Below are 18,999 nucleotides of genomic sequence, written 5' to 3'. Positions count from 1 at the left end.
CCAGCGGAGCCCTGCCCTGGCCTTCCACCTGCTGCCTGCCTCCCACTTAGGAGCTCCCGCCCTTTCTGGAGCTTCACCTTTCTCTACTGCTGGTCTCTGCTGCCCCCTCCTGGTCTCTTCCCTTCAGGCTGCACTCCAGTCAGTGGATTGGGAGAGTTGTAAACTAAAGCACTGAACATTTCCAAAGCCCCTTCTGGTTCCCGGCTGGCACCGCCACATGTCCAAGAAGGCTGGTCCCCCCACATGTCCAAGAAGGCTGGTCCCCCCAGGTCTCTGGCTAGTCCTGGTAAGTCCCAGGACAGTCTTTACACCAAGTTGCTGTGTGTCTCTGTTGTGCGGGGAGTCATGCGGGGTCTCTGCTCCCGCTCCCTGCACAAGAACACAGGTGTCGTGCGGGGTGGCCTGCGGGGTCTCTGGTCCCGCTCCCCATATAAGAACGCAGGATGTGGCCAGGCCCAAAAGGAACACCCACGGAGCCATAGGTAGGGAAGTCATACCACTATGGTCTCACTGGAGGCTGGGTTCACCGGACATGCGACCCGCTGTCCGCTTTGCTGCCAACTGACCGACGACTCACCTCCACTCTCCTCGACCCTGCTCCTCTACTCTCCTCGACTCTCCTCTGTAGCCACAGCAGTTATATTAGTGGCCAATGGCTCAATGGTTACAGCTGACAGCCAACCAGCCACAGCTGATGGCCATCTAGCACCCGAGCCAGCACCCCTCCATATGAGGCCGAGAGCCTGGAAACTGCTTTCTGGGAGTCTGTCCCCACAGTCTCTGTCTGTTTCCTCATCAGTAAAGGAGCTAGAAGATCCCTGACAGGTTGGTGAGTCTGTAATATCTACAGAAACAGCAGGATTCTCTTTCTGTTTTCTGGAGGGGGCTGCACTCCCAGGATCACCAAATGAGCTGGGGTCTGGGGACCCCTCAGAAGGGGCTCAAGAGCCACAAAGCCAGACCCTGGCTCAGGACTCTGAGAGATTCCAGAACCTTTGTCATATCCCTAGATGGATACTTTGTCACCCACTTCCTCAGAACCCCTCCCAGGCCCCAACACTGAGATGCTCAAGATGAGATGAGAAGGGCCAGCAGTTTGAGTTTGGGGACCAAGGGGAGCAGGGAGCTGGGGAGACCTGTCCATGGTAGCCACAGGCAGGGATGGAGAGTGGGCAGGAGACTGCTCAGCAGGCGGCAGGGGGTGCTCGCTGACACAGGGCAGGACAGAAGTGACTGGACAGGGATACAGCCCTCTGCTCCAGGAAAGAAGGGCCAGGGCGGGATGCAGAGGAGCCCGGGACCATGGGCATGTGGTCTGCCGAGCCGGCCAGCTGGACCCAGACGCCTCCGGCCCGGCCTGAATCTAGCCCTCAGCACATCTATGTCCAGGGGGGGGGGGGCGGGGACAGGCCTGGGCGGGCCAGGTCTGTAGCGCACCAGCTGGGAAAGCCCAGGCCATCCTTCCAGGGTCCCCAGGGTCCAGCCAGACGCAGACTTCCGACCACAGCCACCACAAGAGGATGTGGTCTGTGGTGGTGTCTGCCCAAGGCCATGACAGGTGCAGGGGCAGGGGGGAGGGGCAGCTGGGGGGGTGCATTTAGGTACAGTCCCTTCTTTTCCCCAGGACCTGGGGCTGTCCCAGGGGAAACCATGGCTTCTGGGCCCTGGGTAGTGGGGTGAGTTCAGACCTACATAAGGGTGCTGGGAAGGAGCAGCCTCCGCCTAAACCCCCAAGGGCAGACACTACTCCAGCCCCCAAGGTACCAGAAGCCCAAGGTCAGAGGCAGGAGTGGACCAAGCACCACAACGGGAGAAGCTGGACTGGGTCACAGGCCTCCCAAGGCCCCCGCCCCCGTACCCTGCCTGACATCTGCTTGGGTGTGCACCCCCATTACCACTCAGTGCCTTGCCTGTCTCCATAGCCAGGGGTGTGTGTGTGTGTGTGTGTGTGTGTGTGTGTGTGTGTGTGTGTGTAATCCAGCCCTCAGCACTGGACCTTATCCCTCAGAAGCTGCCTAAGCAGTGTTTGTGGGGTGGAAGGATCCCGCCTGGAGTTCCTTGAAAGCTGCTGTGATGAGTTTGGTGAAGCCGTTAGGTCCCCATCACCATCATCAATTTCACTTCTCTCTTCCTCCTCATTAATATCATTATCAAGCACCATGGAGATCTGAGATTTTTACTCTACTTGCAAGCTAAAAGGTAAGCTTGCTGCAGACTCCTGGATGCTGGCAGAAGACACAAGACTCCTGGGTCAGGGATAAAGGCCACTCTGTTATTCCATGTATTACTCAAGTAGCTGGAGTATTAGCATCATCAAGAATATCAGCCGGAATATTAGCATCTTCTTACACCAGTTCTCTGAGCCCCATGGGGGGATGTAAAGAGGGCCAGATGACAGCTGCACATCTAAGCTTGGGAACCCTAAATCTTTTATTCTGGCCTGCAAGCACTATTTGCTCCAGAGCAAGACATTATCTCTACCTTCCAAGGCTGTCCACGATAAAACATCCTTGAAAAGAGGGTCCAACACAAAGGCAATCAGTGTCTTTGCTCGCGAGACATGCAGAAACACAGAGCTCCTGAGACAATTGTCTCCCAGCAATCATTATCCCTAGCAACAGTTATATAGTTCCAGGCTATTTGTCTGTTACCACATCCCATGGAAAGGGCTCGACTAATTTTCACCAAATGTAGCAGGAAAGTTAAGGGGTATCTGACTCCAAACATGAGCCAGACAACTAACTTATAAAAGGACCTCCGAGGGAAGTCACTTTGGTGGGTACTGAGGCCCCCTTTAGAGTTGCTGAAACAGAAAACCGGGACCTCTAGGGGCTACAGCTTGGGACTTGAGTGGATTTATGAAAGATCTTAGAGCCAGAACGGCAACTAGAAAGCAAGAGGGTGGGTACTGGGTGTGACAGGCAGGAATCTGTAACCTGCTGCTGTGAGTTCTCCCAGGCACCCAGCAGTGTGACCCCGCAGAGACACAGAGAGTGGTGTTGTCATCAACAAAGCATGCCTTGGAGACATGCAAGGGCCAGCCCTCTTGACTGCATGGCACCAAGAAAACACAGAATCTGCCTGAACAGCAATCTTCATCTTCAAATAGGGGAGATCATCTTAGCTCAGCAGGCAGCCAGCCCCATTCTCAGCACAAGATAAGCAGCAGCATCGTATTGTGTGTTATATTCCTGGGCTTTAAAACAGACCCAACCCATAGCACCTGTGCAGCCTACCCCTCCCGTACCCCTGCCCAACCGAACCCAAACCTTGGCCCCCTTGGGAGGACAGCACAAGCCTTCCAGGGGGACAGAAGACTAGAAATGCAGTGGATGAGCTCACTCCTAGATTCCAGCTCACCTGCATCCCACTCCCGGAACCACCCGCATTCATCTTCTGTGAGCCTTAGTTTTCTCACTTGTAACACAGGGACACTTGGCTCAAGTACACACCAAGAGTTGTTCCAAAGCCCAAAGTAAGAGGAGCAGGGACAGGGAACCGTAATTTGTTCAACACTTGCTATGTGCCAGCACTTAGCTAACACATGATCTCATTCATCCTCAGGCCCTCCCTGCTGCAGAGGGAACTCGCCATTTCACAGATGAGGAAACTGAGGCCTAGAAGTGACCTACGCATAGGTCTGGATAGTTTCAACATTCATGAGCTTGATGATACTCCTTAAGTAAGAGGTATAGACCACTCCCTGCAGGGCCATTGCCTCGCTGAGAAGCCGAGTGAGCTGACCAGAGGGGAACGAACCAGGCCTCACCAAACTAGCCAAGGAAGGGCCGAGCTTGGCTGCAGTGCAGTGTGCAGGGGTCCAGCCTGGGGTCTTGTCAGAAGAGAAGCCCCAACGCCACCATGAAGAACTCAGGGCTGGACAACTCCTGATCCACTGAACACTCGGCTGCCCTCCGCAACCCCTCCAAGCCCCAGGGAGATGCTCCATAGATGAGGACAGCCTTGGGGAATCAGAGAAATAGGGCAGGAGGAAGGGGAAACGTGCCCCAGCCAGGGCCCCAGGGGCGGGGCCAACAGGGGTTTCAGTGGGAGGTGGTTGAGCTCTGGATTCCAACCACAGAAGGACAGGTGGCAGATGCCACTCTAAGAAAGATCCCCAGAGGTAACAACCCTCGAGGGGACCAGGCACTGTGGGCAGGGACCACAGAAGGCCCAGGCAGAGGACAGGGCCTTTGAGATGGCCACTGCCAGTGAAAAGGACCAGGGGCACCTGCCAACAGCACCTGCCCCCTCCAGGTAGCCCACACTGAAGGTCAGGCCAGAGATGCCTTTGACCCTGAGCGTGCTTGAGGCCCAGGACGGGCCAAGTGGGCCATACGGACCCCAGGGGGCAGAGCCCTGGCCCCAGACAGCACTGGCCCCTGCTGCTGCTGGACCTGGCTGTGGGCACCCAAGGCCTGCTGCCCCTGATGACAGCACTGCAGAGCAGGGCCCCAACGTCCCAAGACCTGGCAGGAAGCAGCCCTTGGAGCCTGAGGGACAGGTAAGTAGCTGGCAATTCAAGAGTTGATATTTTTATCCAGTGTGGATTTGTTTGCATTGGCTTTTGTTTTTTAGTATTGTGTTAGAATATTATTTATCTCAATGATTGAGTTTTTTGGCACCTCTTATATTTTGCACCTAAGACTGGTGCCTCACTCGCCTCACCATGGTTCTTGGGGAAGGACAGAAACAAAGAGGCAGGGCAGGACATATCCAGCCAGCACTATTCATTTGCGGGTCAAACCCTCCTTCTCTATGGCCCCACAAAGTCCTGCTGTCATCCCCGTCTTAAAGACAAGAAGCGAGGCCCAAAGAGGTGGCTACAGTTCCAGGACTGGAAAAAGTTCCAGGACTGAATGCTATGACCTCATCAGTATATCCTGTGTTTTAACAAAATGGTCCAAGAGAAGTGGTGGTCTGCAAGGTACACAGAGAAAGGGGCAAGAGCTTGGCTAGGTCTTCCCACAAGGTCCTTGGCTCATTCATAGATACTTACTGGTGCCAGGCCTGGGGACACAAAGTGGGTGGACCTGAACAAAAGGAGTCATGTCCAGTCATGGGGACAGACCCTTGGGCCATTTTAGGAGAGTAAGGTGGGAAGGGTTTGCTCGTGCTGGTCTTACCGATGGAGGCGCGCTGACTGGTGATGGGAGCTCTCCAAGCAAAGGGAACAGCACAGGACAGAGAGAAGAGTGAGGGGTGCAGGCACCACAGGGAGCTGGGGGCACAGCTGGAGCACAGACCTCAGGGGTCTTGTGTACCTCGTATTTTATCTTAGGGTCTAGAAGGAGTTGTTGAGAGGTTTCAGTGGAGGACTGGCAGAGTCAGATTTCTGTTTGGAAAAACGGCTTCAGATCAGAGACTGGTGTGAGGCCAGATTAGAGGATGGAGAAGGGGCAGAGGCCAAAGCCTAAGCCTTGGGGATGGGGAGGAAGTACTGGTCCCCGCGGCGACCAGGTCCAAGATCTCTAATGACAAATGAATTTGAAATGATGGTACCAGAAAATTGATGGGGAGGAAAGGGCACTCTCATGAACTGTCTATAGAAGTCTAAAATGCACAACCATTTTAGCAATATACAGGTCATAAAAGAAAATATATTTATTTAAACGATGTACAGTGGTACCTCGGTTTTCAAACGTAATCTGTTCCTGAAGAGCATTCGAGGTCTGAAACGTTCAAAAACTGAGACACAGTTTCCCTATAGAAAGTAATGCAAAATAGATTAATCTGTTCCAGACCTTTAAAGTCAACCCATAAAACTGCAAATTTAGCAGGAATTTTACTATCCAATGATACCATAGACCCATAAAATCTACAGTGTTCGTAAACCGAAATGTTTGTCAACGGAGACGTTCGAAAGCCAAGGTACTACTGTAATTTCACCTCTAGGAATTCATCCTGGGGCGGGGGGGAAATAATCAAAGATGTAACCAAAGGTTTACAAACAAAAATAATTAGCTCAACATTATTAATGATGGGAAAAAACTGGAAATAACCTAAATATCCAGCCGAAAAGGTATGACTAAATATAGTATGCAGCATCTATCACAAGAAATCTTACACAAACCTCCAAAATTATGTTTATGAAGCACCTCGGATAATACGGCAAAATCCATTTTTAAAAGGATATGTACAGAATGCTTCCAATTGGGTTTTTTAAGCATGTGTGCATTCTCAAAAGCTTGGCAGAAAATACAGAAAAATGTCAATGGTGTGTCCCTGGCTGGTGGGATTTCGCCTAATTTAAATTTCGTTTCATAATTATCTGTAGTTATGAAAATGTTTGCAAGAAAATTTATTTCATTTTTATCTTCTAAAATAATTTTTAATACAAGCGTAACATATACTTGTTGTAAAAAAAAAATTAAGCATAGAAGTATATTAAAGTAAAAATTGTTTCTGCTTACCATTTTCCCTAAAACTCATTCTTTAGAGACAGCCACTGTCAGGTTGGTCTATAAACTTCCAGCCCTCCTTCTCCTATGTGTGTATATCCCTGAAAACACACATACACACACACACACACATATCTAGTAAGTGTTGGGATTTTATTTTTCAAACATGGAACCATACTCTGTGTATTATCCTGCAACCAGCTTTTAAAACAACCTGTTATTGACATTTTCTGTATCAGTGCACAGGGATCCCCCATGATCTTGTCATGGCTTTGTACAACCTCAAAGTTTGGACAAACCAGAATATATTTAAGCATTCCCCTAGTAGTGGACATTTTAGGTTGTTTCCAGTTAAAAATATAAATTACAAGTGATGCCACAATGGAAATCCCCACGTGTGTGCATGTGCTATGTGTGCATGTACAAAGTACACTTACGTTATTACCATAGGATAGATGCCTAAAAGTAGGATTGCTGGATCAGAGAGAAGGTGCTTTTGGAATTTTCATAGGTAGTGCCCAGCTGTCCTCCCAACAGGCTCTTCCAACTTACATTCACTACGGTAAATGGTGGTGCCCTTTCCTCTACATCCTTGCGCATAATGTGATATTGTTGACTTTTTTTATTTTGCCCACCTGATGAGCAAAAAGGAGAGTGTGGTTGTGGTTTATTTGATCACTGATGAAACTTACTTTCTTTTCATATTTTTACTGACTGATTTTATTTCTTTTGTGAGTTTACCGGTCAGAGTTTTGCCTGTTTTCTTATTTGGTTGGTTGTATTTTCTGGTAGATCTGTAGCAAGGCTTCATATAGTTGAGATATCAACTCCCTTGTTAAGTTTATATGTTGTAAATATTTTTCCCTGGTCTGTTTTATGCTTTTTGTTAATGGGGTCTTGCACCATAAAGCCATTTTTAATTTCTGTGTGTCAGATTGGTTTAACTTTTTCTTTATGGTTTCCTTGATTTGTGACAAGCATAGGAGAAGCCTTGCTATTTCAATACTATAAGATCGTTTTCAATTTTATCCTCGTACTGGTACTGGTACTTTCATTGTTTTGGTGTTTGTTTTTATTTCGTCTGGAGTTTATTTTTGTGTAAGTAAGGATATAATCTTATTTATTTTCCAAATGGAGAGCCAATCATCACGTAATTGTTGAATATAAATGCAACTTCTATCAAATACTAAGCTATTGACTGATCACTTTCTGTGGGTCTGATGGTCTAATGACCTATTCCTGTGTCTGTTCCACCTTGTTTTAATTATTTTAGCTTTACAGTATGTTTTGGTATCTGGTAGGGAAAGAATCCATCATTGCTATTCTTTTTCAAAATATCCATGTCTATTCTCTGTCATTATTTTTACTGTTGGACTTTAGAATCAATTCACTCATTTTCAAAGATCATTGTTTTGGTGATGTGTATGTAATTTCATGGAATATATGAATCAATTTGAGAAGAAGTGACATCTTTGCAGTTCCTAGCATTTTCTTCCAGAAATGTGATATGACCCCTACTCACTTATTTTTCTATTATGTCCATTAGTTGAGTTTTATATTTCATTCGTGGAAATCTTGCACATTTTCTAAGCTTATTTCTAAGGTTTTTATATATAATTTTTATTAAAGCTGTAAATTTTCCCCCAATTTCATATCCTAAATGGTTACTGCTTGTGTAGACAGGAAACCTACTGATTTTTGCATGTTGCTCTTGTATTCAGTCACTTTATTTAACTCTTGCGTTAGTTCTAATAGTTCTTCAGCTGATTGTCTCGGGCTTTTTTCAAGTAGACTATCACATCCTCTGCAAATAACAATGTTCTCTCTTTTTTCCTATTACTTACACCTCATTTCCTCTCGATCTCATTTCATTGGCTAAAACCTGTAGAAAATGTTGAATAATAAAAGTGAGAGTGGGCAACCTGGCCTTGAAGAAGTTTTTGCCTTTAAATGTGAAAGTTGTTGCTATAAGTTTTGGGAGAATTAAGAATGTTTCCTTCGATTACTAACCTAATAAAAGGCTGGATGTTTGTTCTCATTAAATCAGAAACGAGTGTTGAATTTATATTACTATTATATTCCATTTTATTTCAAATATCTTATGTGTACATCTTAAATACAACAATGACCAAATGGCCCGGCTGCTGAGGTGAAAAAATGCTGGCCCCAATGCAACGGGTTATCTTCCAATTTAGATTAACCATACTGGGAGATAAAATAAGATTTGGCAAAGCCTAAGGATTCTTGCCATCATAAACTCTTAGAGTGTCACTTGGGTGTTTCTGTTTCTTTGTCTAAGTATTTTGATGGAATTTTGTGTTATGGTAGGACCTCTAAAATATAGTGGGTGATTCAATGAGAAGAAAGCATTCTGGGACAACTCCAGGTCTCTGGCTTGGAGAGAAATCAGCTGAAGTGTTGACAATATGGGGAAATGTGAGGAGTTTCAATGGCGCCTGTTGAGTTTGAGGTGACTGTGGGGCATTCAGGAAGAGTTCAGGAGGCAGACTGCATGTGAGTCTAGAGCCTAAAAGAGAGGTTTGGGCTAGAAATAGGGATGGGAGACCCCTGGGTCATCCAAATGCACAGTGTAGGTGAGAGGCAGAGAGAGTGGGAGAGTACAGGGAGCATAAGATTCTAGGTGGTGGTCTGGGAGTCAGCGGCCATGCAGGGGCTGGGGAGAAGGGGAGAGGGAGAACGGGTAATCTCAGATGTCAAGGGGAGAATGGTCACCAGAAAGAGGGACCTGTTGTAGAGATGTCAGGGAACTGGGGAGGGACTTTGGACTCGACTAAGACAAGGGTCTTATTGGCTTTGACCTGAGAGGTTTCAGGGAAAGGTGGGGGTGAGAGCCAGGGTGCCCCTAATCGTGTCCCACCATGTGAAACAGTTAGGAGCCATTGTTGGAGAGATGGACAGATGGATGGATGGATGGATGGATGGATGGATGGATGGATGGATGGATGGATGGATGGAAAGACAGTGGTCTGAAAGATCATAAAAGGCTTCGTGAAAGAGGTGGAACTGAACCATGTCTCGGTGTGTGAAGACAAAGAGGGGAGGGGTCTCCAGGTGGGAGCACCATGAGTCAGAAATGACCTGGTATCCATCGGCCCAGGGAGGGAGTCACCTGGATGGAACATGGGAAATTGTGGAGAAAAACACCCAGAGGCCTTAAAATGAGGTCAGGAAAGGTCAGGCAGGTCTGAGCCACACCACACAGTTGCCTGAAGAGACATGGCACTCAGATCTTTGTTAGCAGTAAGGATGGTTAGCCTCAAGAGGGGAGGGGGAAAACACACTGGGCCACCCCCAGGCATGGATGGTGCCTGCATTGGACAGGGGTCTGGAGCATAGGGATGCATGTGGGCCCTGGGCCCACCCAGGTGTGCCCGGTCTCTGGGGGACTGACTGCCTACTTGCCCTGCCCCAGAACACAGCTCCTCCCGCTGCAGCCCTGTGCCCGTCACGCTCAGCAGGTTCCTGGTCTGGACTGGTCTCTGGGGGATAGGCCCCAGGTGCTGGCCCATTGCGTTTTAGTCCGAGCCTCAGTCACCGTGGTATGTCTTCGGCGGCGGGACCCAGCTCACCGTCCTAGGTAAGTGGCTCTTACCACCCTTTCCAACCTGTCCCACCCCTCTGCTGTCTCAGGAAAGTCACTTTTCTCTATCTGGGGGTTGCTTCCCCTCTACCCTCCCAGCCTTATGGACCAACCCCCACTTTCTACAAGGGGTCTGGGGAAGGAAGGTTGGTCTCGGGGTAACCAGCAGGAAGGACCCCAATGGCAGGAGCACCCACCTTCAGAGTCCAACAGTTGGACGTGACCAGGTCCTGGGGGCCTGGGCTGGGGTTTCGCCCAGGAGCGGGGCTTCTTCTCCCCTTCTAGGGCAGATGCCCACATGGGGGTCAGAGGCTGGCTCTGGCACTTGGGCAGAATAGAGGCAGCCCTCATTCCCCAGAGTCTGATCTCAGGATTAGATGCCCATCCAAGCTGGGAGGGCCACACTGGAGGCTGGGCACAGGCTGTGACCCCCAACCTCCAGGGACACAGGGTCAGCCTGAGGGGAAGCCCAGGGAGGGTGGAGAGAAGGGTCTGTCTCTCTTGAGGCTGAAGCTCTCAGGGCCTTGAGGACACGGGGACGCACAGACACGAGTGAGATGGGCTGAGGTGGCCAGAAACCTGGCCCTCCCAGGACATTAGTCAGAAAGGAGCAGATCCCATGGGGCAGAGACTCATCTGACCCTGGGGCCCTGTAACCCCTGGGGCCCAGATGCCCCATCTCTGCGAAGGTCAGCCTCCCACAGGGTGTTAGATTTAGGAGAGGATGAATGGGGGTGTGATCAGGGGACTCGGAGCTACACAGCTGCCTGTGAAATCAGGGGTTGTCAGAAGTACTGGGATGGCTGTGGGGCCACTGTGCCCATCATCTGGGGAGCAGCCCCAAGAACACAGCCTAAGTAATGGTCCTGGGGTCAACACATGAGGGGCAGGGAGATGGGAAAAGCTGCAAGGAGCCCCAGGGCTTTGGCTGGGAGGACCCAGCCCTCACTGGGGAGCTGAGGCCAGGGAAGGGGCAAAGTCAGGTGCCCAAGGGAGACATGGGTCTCCAGGCCACACTGTGTGCTAGGCTCATGCTCGGGGCCACCCCACACACTGTCAAGATCATCCTGGCAGGCTGGGTCGTGGACCCCAGATCACAGAGGAGGCAAATGGCTCCAGAAGTAAGGTGGGAGCTGAGGACTTGGAAGGTCACGGTCAGATTTCACACTGAAATTCTGGAGACCAGGAGGAAGGAGAACAGCCTGCCCTGGTTACAATCAGGGAAACAGGCTGAAGATGGAGGGGCTTAACCAGATCACCTTGAGGAGGTGACTTAGACGGGCTTCTAAGAGTGTGGGAGGCTTTCCAGGGGCTGAGTGGAAAGAAGGGAGACAGAAAAGGAAGGAGGGTCCTCTGAGTGAACAAGCTCGGACACAATGGGAATAGTCAGAGGCTGTGGGTATTGTGTGTGGGGCTGCTCCAACACCCTGGATTCTCCCTCTGCCTCTCACACCCTCTCCTCTGTCCACACAGGTCAGCCCAAGTCAGCGCCCTCGGTCACTCTGTTCCCACCCTCCACTGACGAGCTCAGCGCCAACAAGGCCACACTGGTGTGTCTCATCAGTGACTTCTACCCCGGCAGCGTGACTGTGGCCTGGAAGGCAGATGGCACCGTTGTCACCCAGGGCGTGGAGACCACCAAGGCCTCGAAACAGAGCAACAACAAGTACGCGGCCAGCAGCTACCTGAGCCTGACGGCCGACAAGTGGAAATCTAAGAGCAAATACAGCTGCCAGGTCACGCACGATGGGAAAACCGTGGAGAAGACACTGACCCCCTCAGCGTGTTAGGTGTCTGTGAGCCCTACCTGAGGGACATTCCTCACCCAGCCTCCCCTTTCACCAGCTCTCCCCTGTACCCCTGAGACCCTGCCCAGGATCAGATCACACCAGGCAGGTCTCCCTCCCTCCCCACTTCTACTTCCCAATAAAGACCTAATCATTTATCATCTCACATTTCTGACGTGTATTCTGTGTCTGGCTGAGTCTCTAGGTTAAAGGGTCTGTTATTATGGGAAGGGTGAGTCATGACATGAGATTCCATCTACCTGTCGTCCACTCCACCACCTCACCAGGGACAGGTGAGCTCTGAGTGCCAGTGGGAGCTGTTACCCAGAGCAGGAACTTATCCAGCCCCTGGGAAGCAGTCCTTGTCACCTGGGAAGGGAGAAGGGCCAAATGAGAGAGATCCAGGGAGACATGAGGAAGGTACCAGGAGGACAGCACTGGGCTGAGGATAGGAATATGGGACAAGAAAACCCTTCAGTCAAGGCCACGGTCTTTAGAAACAGACATAGAAATTCCCTGGTTCCATCAAGGAACCCAGTGTGGTGAGCAATTCCCAGGTGAGGGGTCTGTGGTTGGCCCATTGCCACAGAGCCATAGAGAGCTTTGAACAATTCATCCCATCAGTACATTTCTCAAACTTTCACAATGAATTTTCACTACGTAAAGAAACTGACAAGTGCTGCAGCAGAAAGTTTAATATCGTGTAGCCTAACAATTCCCTAATCATGATCACACCCCCGACCAAATCAGGGAGACCTGGAACACTCTTCCAGATAGCGGTATTCATGACCACTGGTGCTGGGAGTGTGGAGTGAGTCTGAGGCACAAGGAAATTCAGTTTTTGTTCTGATGGGCCTGGGGCAGGGTCAGGTTCAAGGTGACTCTTGCGGGGGGCTAGGACCTTAATCATGAAAATCTGAGGTTGGGTCAGAGAGAGAGTGTTCATGGTTGGTTTATGATGGAGCAGGTGATGTCAGCCTATATGAGAGGGGGACATGGGAGAACTGGATGGATGAGAAAGGACACCATTCTGGGCACAGAATGGGCACCCAGTGATGTCCAAGGGAGGGTGTGTCAACTGGAATTCAGGAGAAGAGTAAGGGCAGGTCAGACTTGCTCAGGGCAGGCAGAGTGTAGCCTCTGGGCTACAGCAAGGTCATGCTTCCCAAGTGACACAGCACCTCCAAACCACTTTACTCATGGCCCCCTGTCCCCTCACTCACTGTGGCTCAGCCCTGAGTGCACCTACAGCCGGTGTCAGACATACCCATACACAGGTCCCTGAGGCAGGTTCTGTCAGCTTCTCGGAGGTGCAGGGCCATCCAGCTCTGTCAGTCCTCAGGGCCTCAGGCCTCTCAGACCCTTTGTCTGAGCCTCCAGCTCATCAGGGACATGGAGCTGCCTTCACCAGAGCTACTGGGTGGCTGGAATAGTCTAGGGACAGAGCCTGCAAGGACAGGGAGCTCTGGAGCCACAAGGGGCAGAAGAATGGGGCCCCCTTGGAGCTTGATGCTATCCACCCACTGATGCCACCCACCCACCCCTGCCCCAAATCACAACCTAAGAAGTAGAATAAGATTAGGGTGTTCTGTGTCCCATAGCATCTGTCTGACCCCATTTTATGGGTCTGAATGCTGAGGCCCAAATGGGACAGGAAATCCCAGGTCTCCTTCATCTCAATGCCCTGCTGTGGAATGCCAGAATTTACCCATCCTAGATGCTGCCCTACACTAATCTCCCATTTATTTTCTTGTAAGTTTTTATTAAGGAAAAATAGAAACACAGAAACAAGGAAACAGAGGAATAAGAATAACCCCATGTTCCAATCAACTAGGTGCCAAAATAATCAATTCACTTATGATACTGACCCAACAACAGAGTAACACCTCTCTTATGCAATATTTTGAAGCAAATTCCAGCTATCATATCTTTTCATCTGTAAATATTTCATTTGTTTACCAGAAAATATTTCATTTGTTTACTAGGAAGTAACTAAAATTTCATTATTAAACCTAAACAGAAATTGTGTAAATAATTACCATGTTTCCCCGAAAATAAGACCTAGCAGGACCATCAGCTCTAATGCGTCTTTTGGAGCAAAAATTAATATAAGACCTGGTCTTATTTTAATATAATATAAGGACAGGTCTTAATACTGTAATATAATATAATATAATATAATATAATATAATATAATATAATATAATATAATATAATATAATATAATATAATATAATATAATATAATATAATACAATATAATAATATAATATAATATAATACCAGGTCTTATATTATTTTTGCTCCAAAAGACACATTAGAGCTGATGGTCCGGCTAGGTCTTATTTTCGGGGAAACACGGTAATTATTTACTCAATTTCAGTCAGTTTCCCATCGAATGCCTCATAATTGTCCTAAGTGTATTTACTTGGTTTTATTTTAGGTGCTATTGTTATTTTGGGGATTTCGTTTTGTTTATATATGAGGATTGAATAAGGTTTGACATTGTGATTGGTGGATGTCGGCTCTGTAAGTATCTCCCAAATCACTTCAGCTTTTCCTTGCAAGGAAGTGGCTGCAGGGGCTGACATGTTGTTCCCTGGATTCTCCCCAGCTTCCCTGAGCTGTACCAAGGCAGGTCTCTCTACTTCGTATTCCTGCAAAGTAGTTCTGGCATCAGAGGCTTAAGAAGGTCCAGGTTGTACTTTAGCAAAATTGCTTCCCAGGATGGTTAGCTACTTTGCGTCAAAAGACCCATGTCGGGTTGACCTCCTTTGAGTGACATTAGGGGCTTTGATGTCCAATAACTCCGTCCATCGGATGGGATGGGATGCATCATGGGATATTTCAGTTCTGGCCTCTTCCTGCAAGGGGGATGCTCTTTCTTCACTCCGTAGTGTGTTTCACACTCTAGTAAAAAAAGAAAGAAAGAAAGAAAGAAACGGAAGCTCTTCCCTTTTGTCCACCATTTTACAGAATGGTGATCTGGGCAATAATTACTGCTGAGAGCCATGGTGAACTCTAGGATGTGAGTGTATCGATTGTGTGAACACACTGCAGTTGTCCTCTAGTGATGATGGCAATGTGGCTGCAAATGATGGACATTTGTCCACTGGGAGCCTCAGCAGGTGGCTTCTGGGTACCCTTACATGAACCCCAGGTACCTCAATGGCTTCTGCTGTCTGAGTAACAACATGTTCTAGTTCATCTGTACCTTTCCTTCCCCAGGCCTGGAATTGGCCATTGATCCAGGTTCTCTTTGGAAGGAGGCGGGATTTAGGGCCAAGGTCAAGGTGCTGCTCATGTCTCCCTTTGAATGAAGCAGAGCAACAATCATACCAACGGACCTTCCCCAATATAAGACCAGATTAGGGGATGACCAGGGATATTCCCAAGGTCACCCTGGAGGACAGGCTGGCACTTCCTACAGTACCACACTGACTTCACTCAGGACTGTCCCAAACTAAGATGTCACCAGGGAAGATAAGTCTGAGGCCCTGACTTGATGGTTAGGGAAATGGGAAGTTACCTATGGGCCCTCTAAATGGGCCAACCTGCTTCTCCCTGGAAGAGGATGTTGGGGCTTAGGGGATACTCTCTGCCCTCACCTCATGGTCTCACCAAGGAATTAGGGTTGTTTGAGCATACATAGCAGAGATATCTCATCAATTTCCTTGGAATCTCACTTGTACTGACACAAATGCCCTCCACAAACTCATCCCAATTTCCAGAAGACAGTAGTAGGAACAGCAGATCAGACTCCAAATTCCTTTGGGATAATTGCTTCCAAGGATCCCGTTGCTGTATACTGACTCCTGTCATCTGTCCTATAATGGCATGTGGCCCCCAGCTAGACACCAGCCTGGGGCAGTGACCCACTTCCTCCTCCACAGCTGCAGGTGGGGAGATGGGGGTGGGACAGGGGCCTCCCAGGGAGGGGTTTTTGTATGAGACTGTGTCACAGTGTTGGGTGTTCGGCGGAGGGACCCAGTTGACCGTCTCAGGTGAGTCTCGTTTTCTCCCCACTTCCCTGCTCTCCCAGAGGTTTGGGAAGTTTTTTGCTGTTTTTGCTGTTTTTCTGTGTCTTGTCTCAGCCCTTGACCGATATTTCGCCAAGGATCCCAGTCCCTGGGGCCCTGACCTCTTTCCCTCCCTGTTGTTACTGTCCTGATTGCCTCCTCCGGTCACCATCAGCCCTTTATCTCTGACCCTAGAGGCAGAGGAATGGACAGAATGACCCATGGGAACTCTATCTGTCTGCCAGGGTCATGCTGGGTTCTAGACTTGCTCTGTCTATCCTCCCCATATGGGCTCTTGTAGGACCAGCTTTGTTTCTGGAGGTCACTAGGGTCCCCCATCTCAAGGGGAAGAGAGAAAAAGAAGTACTGAGGGGGTGACAATGTGGAGACTTTGGGGGGACCCAGAACCCTCAGGGACAAGGTTGGGGACAAACAGGTCAAAGGTTCAGTGAAGGTCCCCGAGACTGTGGGACTCAGGATCCAGGGCTCAGAATGTTGCAGGGGTGAAAAGACTCCCCCAAGTTTCTGTGGAGTGCCATGCAGAGTCCTGAGCTACTCTGGGACTCAGGGAGCCCTCTAGGAGAGAGAAGGAAGCAGGAAGGAAAGGTACTGAAGGAAGGGTCATTGAATGACAAAGCGTGAGGACAAAATGGACTCCCAGGTCTCAGTACACTTCCTCACACAAAGAAAGGCAGACTCTGTGGAGTAAAAGCTCTACTGATATGATCATTTGCCAGGAGGGATGGTAAAGACTGCAGAATGAGAGACAGCCAAGGGCGGGCAGACAGACTCTGATGAGCAAAGAGCTTACTATTAGAGAGGGTACAGAAGAGATAAATCTAGGTAAAAACAGACCCTTTTGGGCAAAGACCCTAAAGCTCCCAGCACAGAAATGTCAGGTCAGAAATGTCCCAGATTTCCCCAACAGGAGGTTACAGAGCTGATATCACCTCTCCTGGGAAAAAATAGACAGACAAAGACAGGCCTTGTCAGAATGTCAGGAGGAGGCAGTACCAGGAGGGTGAGAGTCAGACATCTGTGGGGAGAAGGGGGTCCAAGAGAATCTCAGGACAGGTGATGGCAGGTGTCCAGGCTCAAGTTTACTCAGGAAGACGGGGAGTTGTTTGAGGAAAACCCTAACCTGCAAGACATGGCGTGGACAACGCATGAGAGTGGTCTCTGAACTAGGGTTCCTAATGGGTCCTCATGAACCTGTACCTCACATCAAGACTCAGGTCAGGGGCTCCCATGAAAGACATCAGAATTCTGACTGGTACCCCTACCCAACCCGCAGGTCAGCCCAAGTCAGCGCCCTCGGTCACTCTGTTCCCGCCCTCCTCTGAGGAGCTCAAAGCCAACAAGGCCACACTGGTGTGTCTCATCAGTGACTTCTACCCCGGCGGCGTGACTGTGGCCTGGAAGGCAGATGGCACCCCTGTCACCCAGGGCGTGGAGACCACCAAGCCCTCGAAACAGAGCAACAACAAGTACGCGGCCAGCAGCTACCTGAGCCTGACGGCCGACAAGTGGAAATCTAAGAGCAGATACAGCTGCCAGGTCACGCACGATGGGAAAACCGTGGAGAAGACAGTGGAACCCTCATCGTGTTCTTAGGACGCTGAGCAGCCCCACCCTCGGGGCACTGGAGACACAGGACCCCGGGAGGATCACCCGTCCCAAACCTCCCTCGACCTTCTTCCTAAACCCAATTAAGTCTCAATAAAATGCCCTCATTGTCAATCAGACATCGTGCTCTCTGCTCATTTTTGGTTTATGCATTTTTGTCCTGAACTCTGCATTCCAGGGTGAACACAATTCTTTTGGCCCTTTGGAAAAGGAGCCAGAGGTCAGAGTCTGCATGTTAGCTTAAGTGGGGGATTCACTCTCACCTGCAACTGCACAAGGAATGTTCCAGAACAGGGGATAGGGGCAGCACCACCCAGGAGAACCGGCCCTCTGCTCCGTCCCTAATCTTACTGTTATTGTGTGGACCACGTCTACTCTCAAGGTCCATCTCCAGGTTCCCCTGCACCCTGGAGTATTGCCTGAGCTGCCATACCTGGATTCCTCAGTCTTGGCACTCAGATACCTTCCCCGGCTTCCTAGCGCGTCTCACATTCCCCATCCTCACTGTCTACACCATCGCTTTCCATAGGGCACCCATGCTTCTCCTGCCTCACCAGATATGCAGTGCTGTGCCCCATTCCCCAGGCCCTCACTGTCACACTCACCACAGGAACGACCATTGCTGGACCCTGGTCACTCACTCCCAAACTCCTCCTTGGGGACCCCCCTACCTCATGTGTCATGAGAGTCAAACCTGGGATCAATTCCTCTGGGAGACAGGACAGGTCTGCTCTCTCCATTCCCTTACAAACCAGCCCACCACTGACTCCACCACAAGACACTTGTTCTCCGGTGACCTGTTTGGGGCCTGAGGCCAAAATCAATATCTGATTCTACAAGTGGGCTATTGACTGGTCTGTTAACTGACTCATTGTCTTAGGAGTAAAATCAGTGTTCATACACACACACACACACATATGAATGCACGTAGATATACGCTCACACGCATAATTTCATAAAAACATACATCCATTGACAACATGACTGTGGTGGGCATTGTTCTGGAAGGATCTGGGATAGCGGGGTAGATGGCACTGCAGTGGGACCCAGGGTGGACATGACCAAAGAAAAGCCAGTCACTGCAGTCCCCACGTTGTGGGCTTCCAGGAACAACTGAAAGGTCATTCCAGTCAAATTTGAGAGGGAGACTGTGAGACCTGCAGAGGCTGGTCACAGAGAGAGTGGCCAGGAACAGCAGGCAGATCTGGGGGGGAAGGGAGAGTGCTTGTTGAGCATGACTCTGTGTCAGAAAGAGAAACACACTAGGCATGTGTGTCCCTTATGTGAGATCTGCAGGTGACATACATGGCCCAGGATTCCGGCTGAGGCCTTGGGTGTTGCTACCTCACCTCCAACGTACAGGTCTGGCCCAGGGATGCAATGTGTATCGCAGGTTGTAAGGGCACCCTAACTGGTGACATTCCTGAACCAGGACATGTGGAATTCAACATGTGCGTAAGGGGACAGCGCACACTCACACTTAGAGCTCATAGAAAAGAACTGCGCTGGGAGCGGTGTCAGCTTCCCCTTGGGCACAGGGCCCTGGCTGGGCCATGCCAGCTCTAA

The 18,999-nt window shown here is 49.7% G+C and overlaps 1 protein-coding gene and 3 gene segments (V, D, J or C); all 4 read left to right on the top strand.

Moving 5' to 3' along the window:
- LOC141569198 (immunoglobulin lambda variable 2-18-like) overlaps positions 1-17,552 on the top strand; it is a 197,741-nt gene extending 180,189 nt beyond the window's left edge. The window contains 2 exon segments of the V gene segment in view: positions 9,966-9,999; positions 17,102-17,552. Of these exon segments, the coding sequence occupies positions 9,966-9,999; positions 17,102-17,421 (354 nt within the window).
- LOC109439166 (immunoglobulin lambda-1 light chain-like) overlaps positions 1-18,999 on the top strand; it is a 556,184-nt gene that overhangs the window by 501,293 nt on the left and 35,892 nt on the right. The gene's annotated exons all lie outside the window — the stretch shown is intronic.
- The window catches only part of LOC109439815 (putative non-functional immunoglobulin lambda variable 1-50), a 364,704-nt gene that overhangs the window by 318,584 nt on the left and 27,121 nt on the right, over positions 1-18,999 (top strand).
- LOC148757294 (immunoglobulin lambda-1 light chain-like) overlaps positions 1-18,999 on the top strand; it is a 150,457-nt gene that overhangs the window by 116,932 nt on the left and 14,526 nt on the right.

The sequence above is a fragment of the Rhinolophus sinicus genome, chromosome 9 (assembly GCF_057876585.1).
Source record: "Rhinolophus sinicus isolate RSI-liver-muscle chromosome 9, RSI-T2T, whole genome shotgun sequence".
Classification (NCBI taxonomy): Eukaryota; Metazoa; Chordata; class Mammalia; order Chiroptera; family Rhinolophidae; genus Rhinolophus; species Rhinolophus sinicus.
The sequence above is the reverse complement of the archived record's forward strand: the minus strand, read 5'-3'. Positions and strand labels throughout refer to the sequence as shown.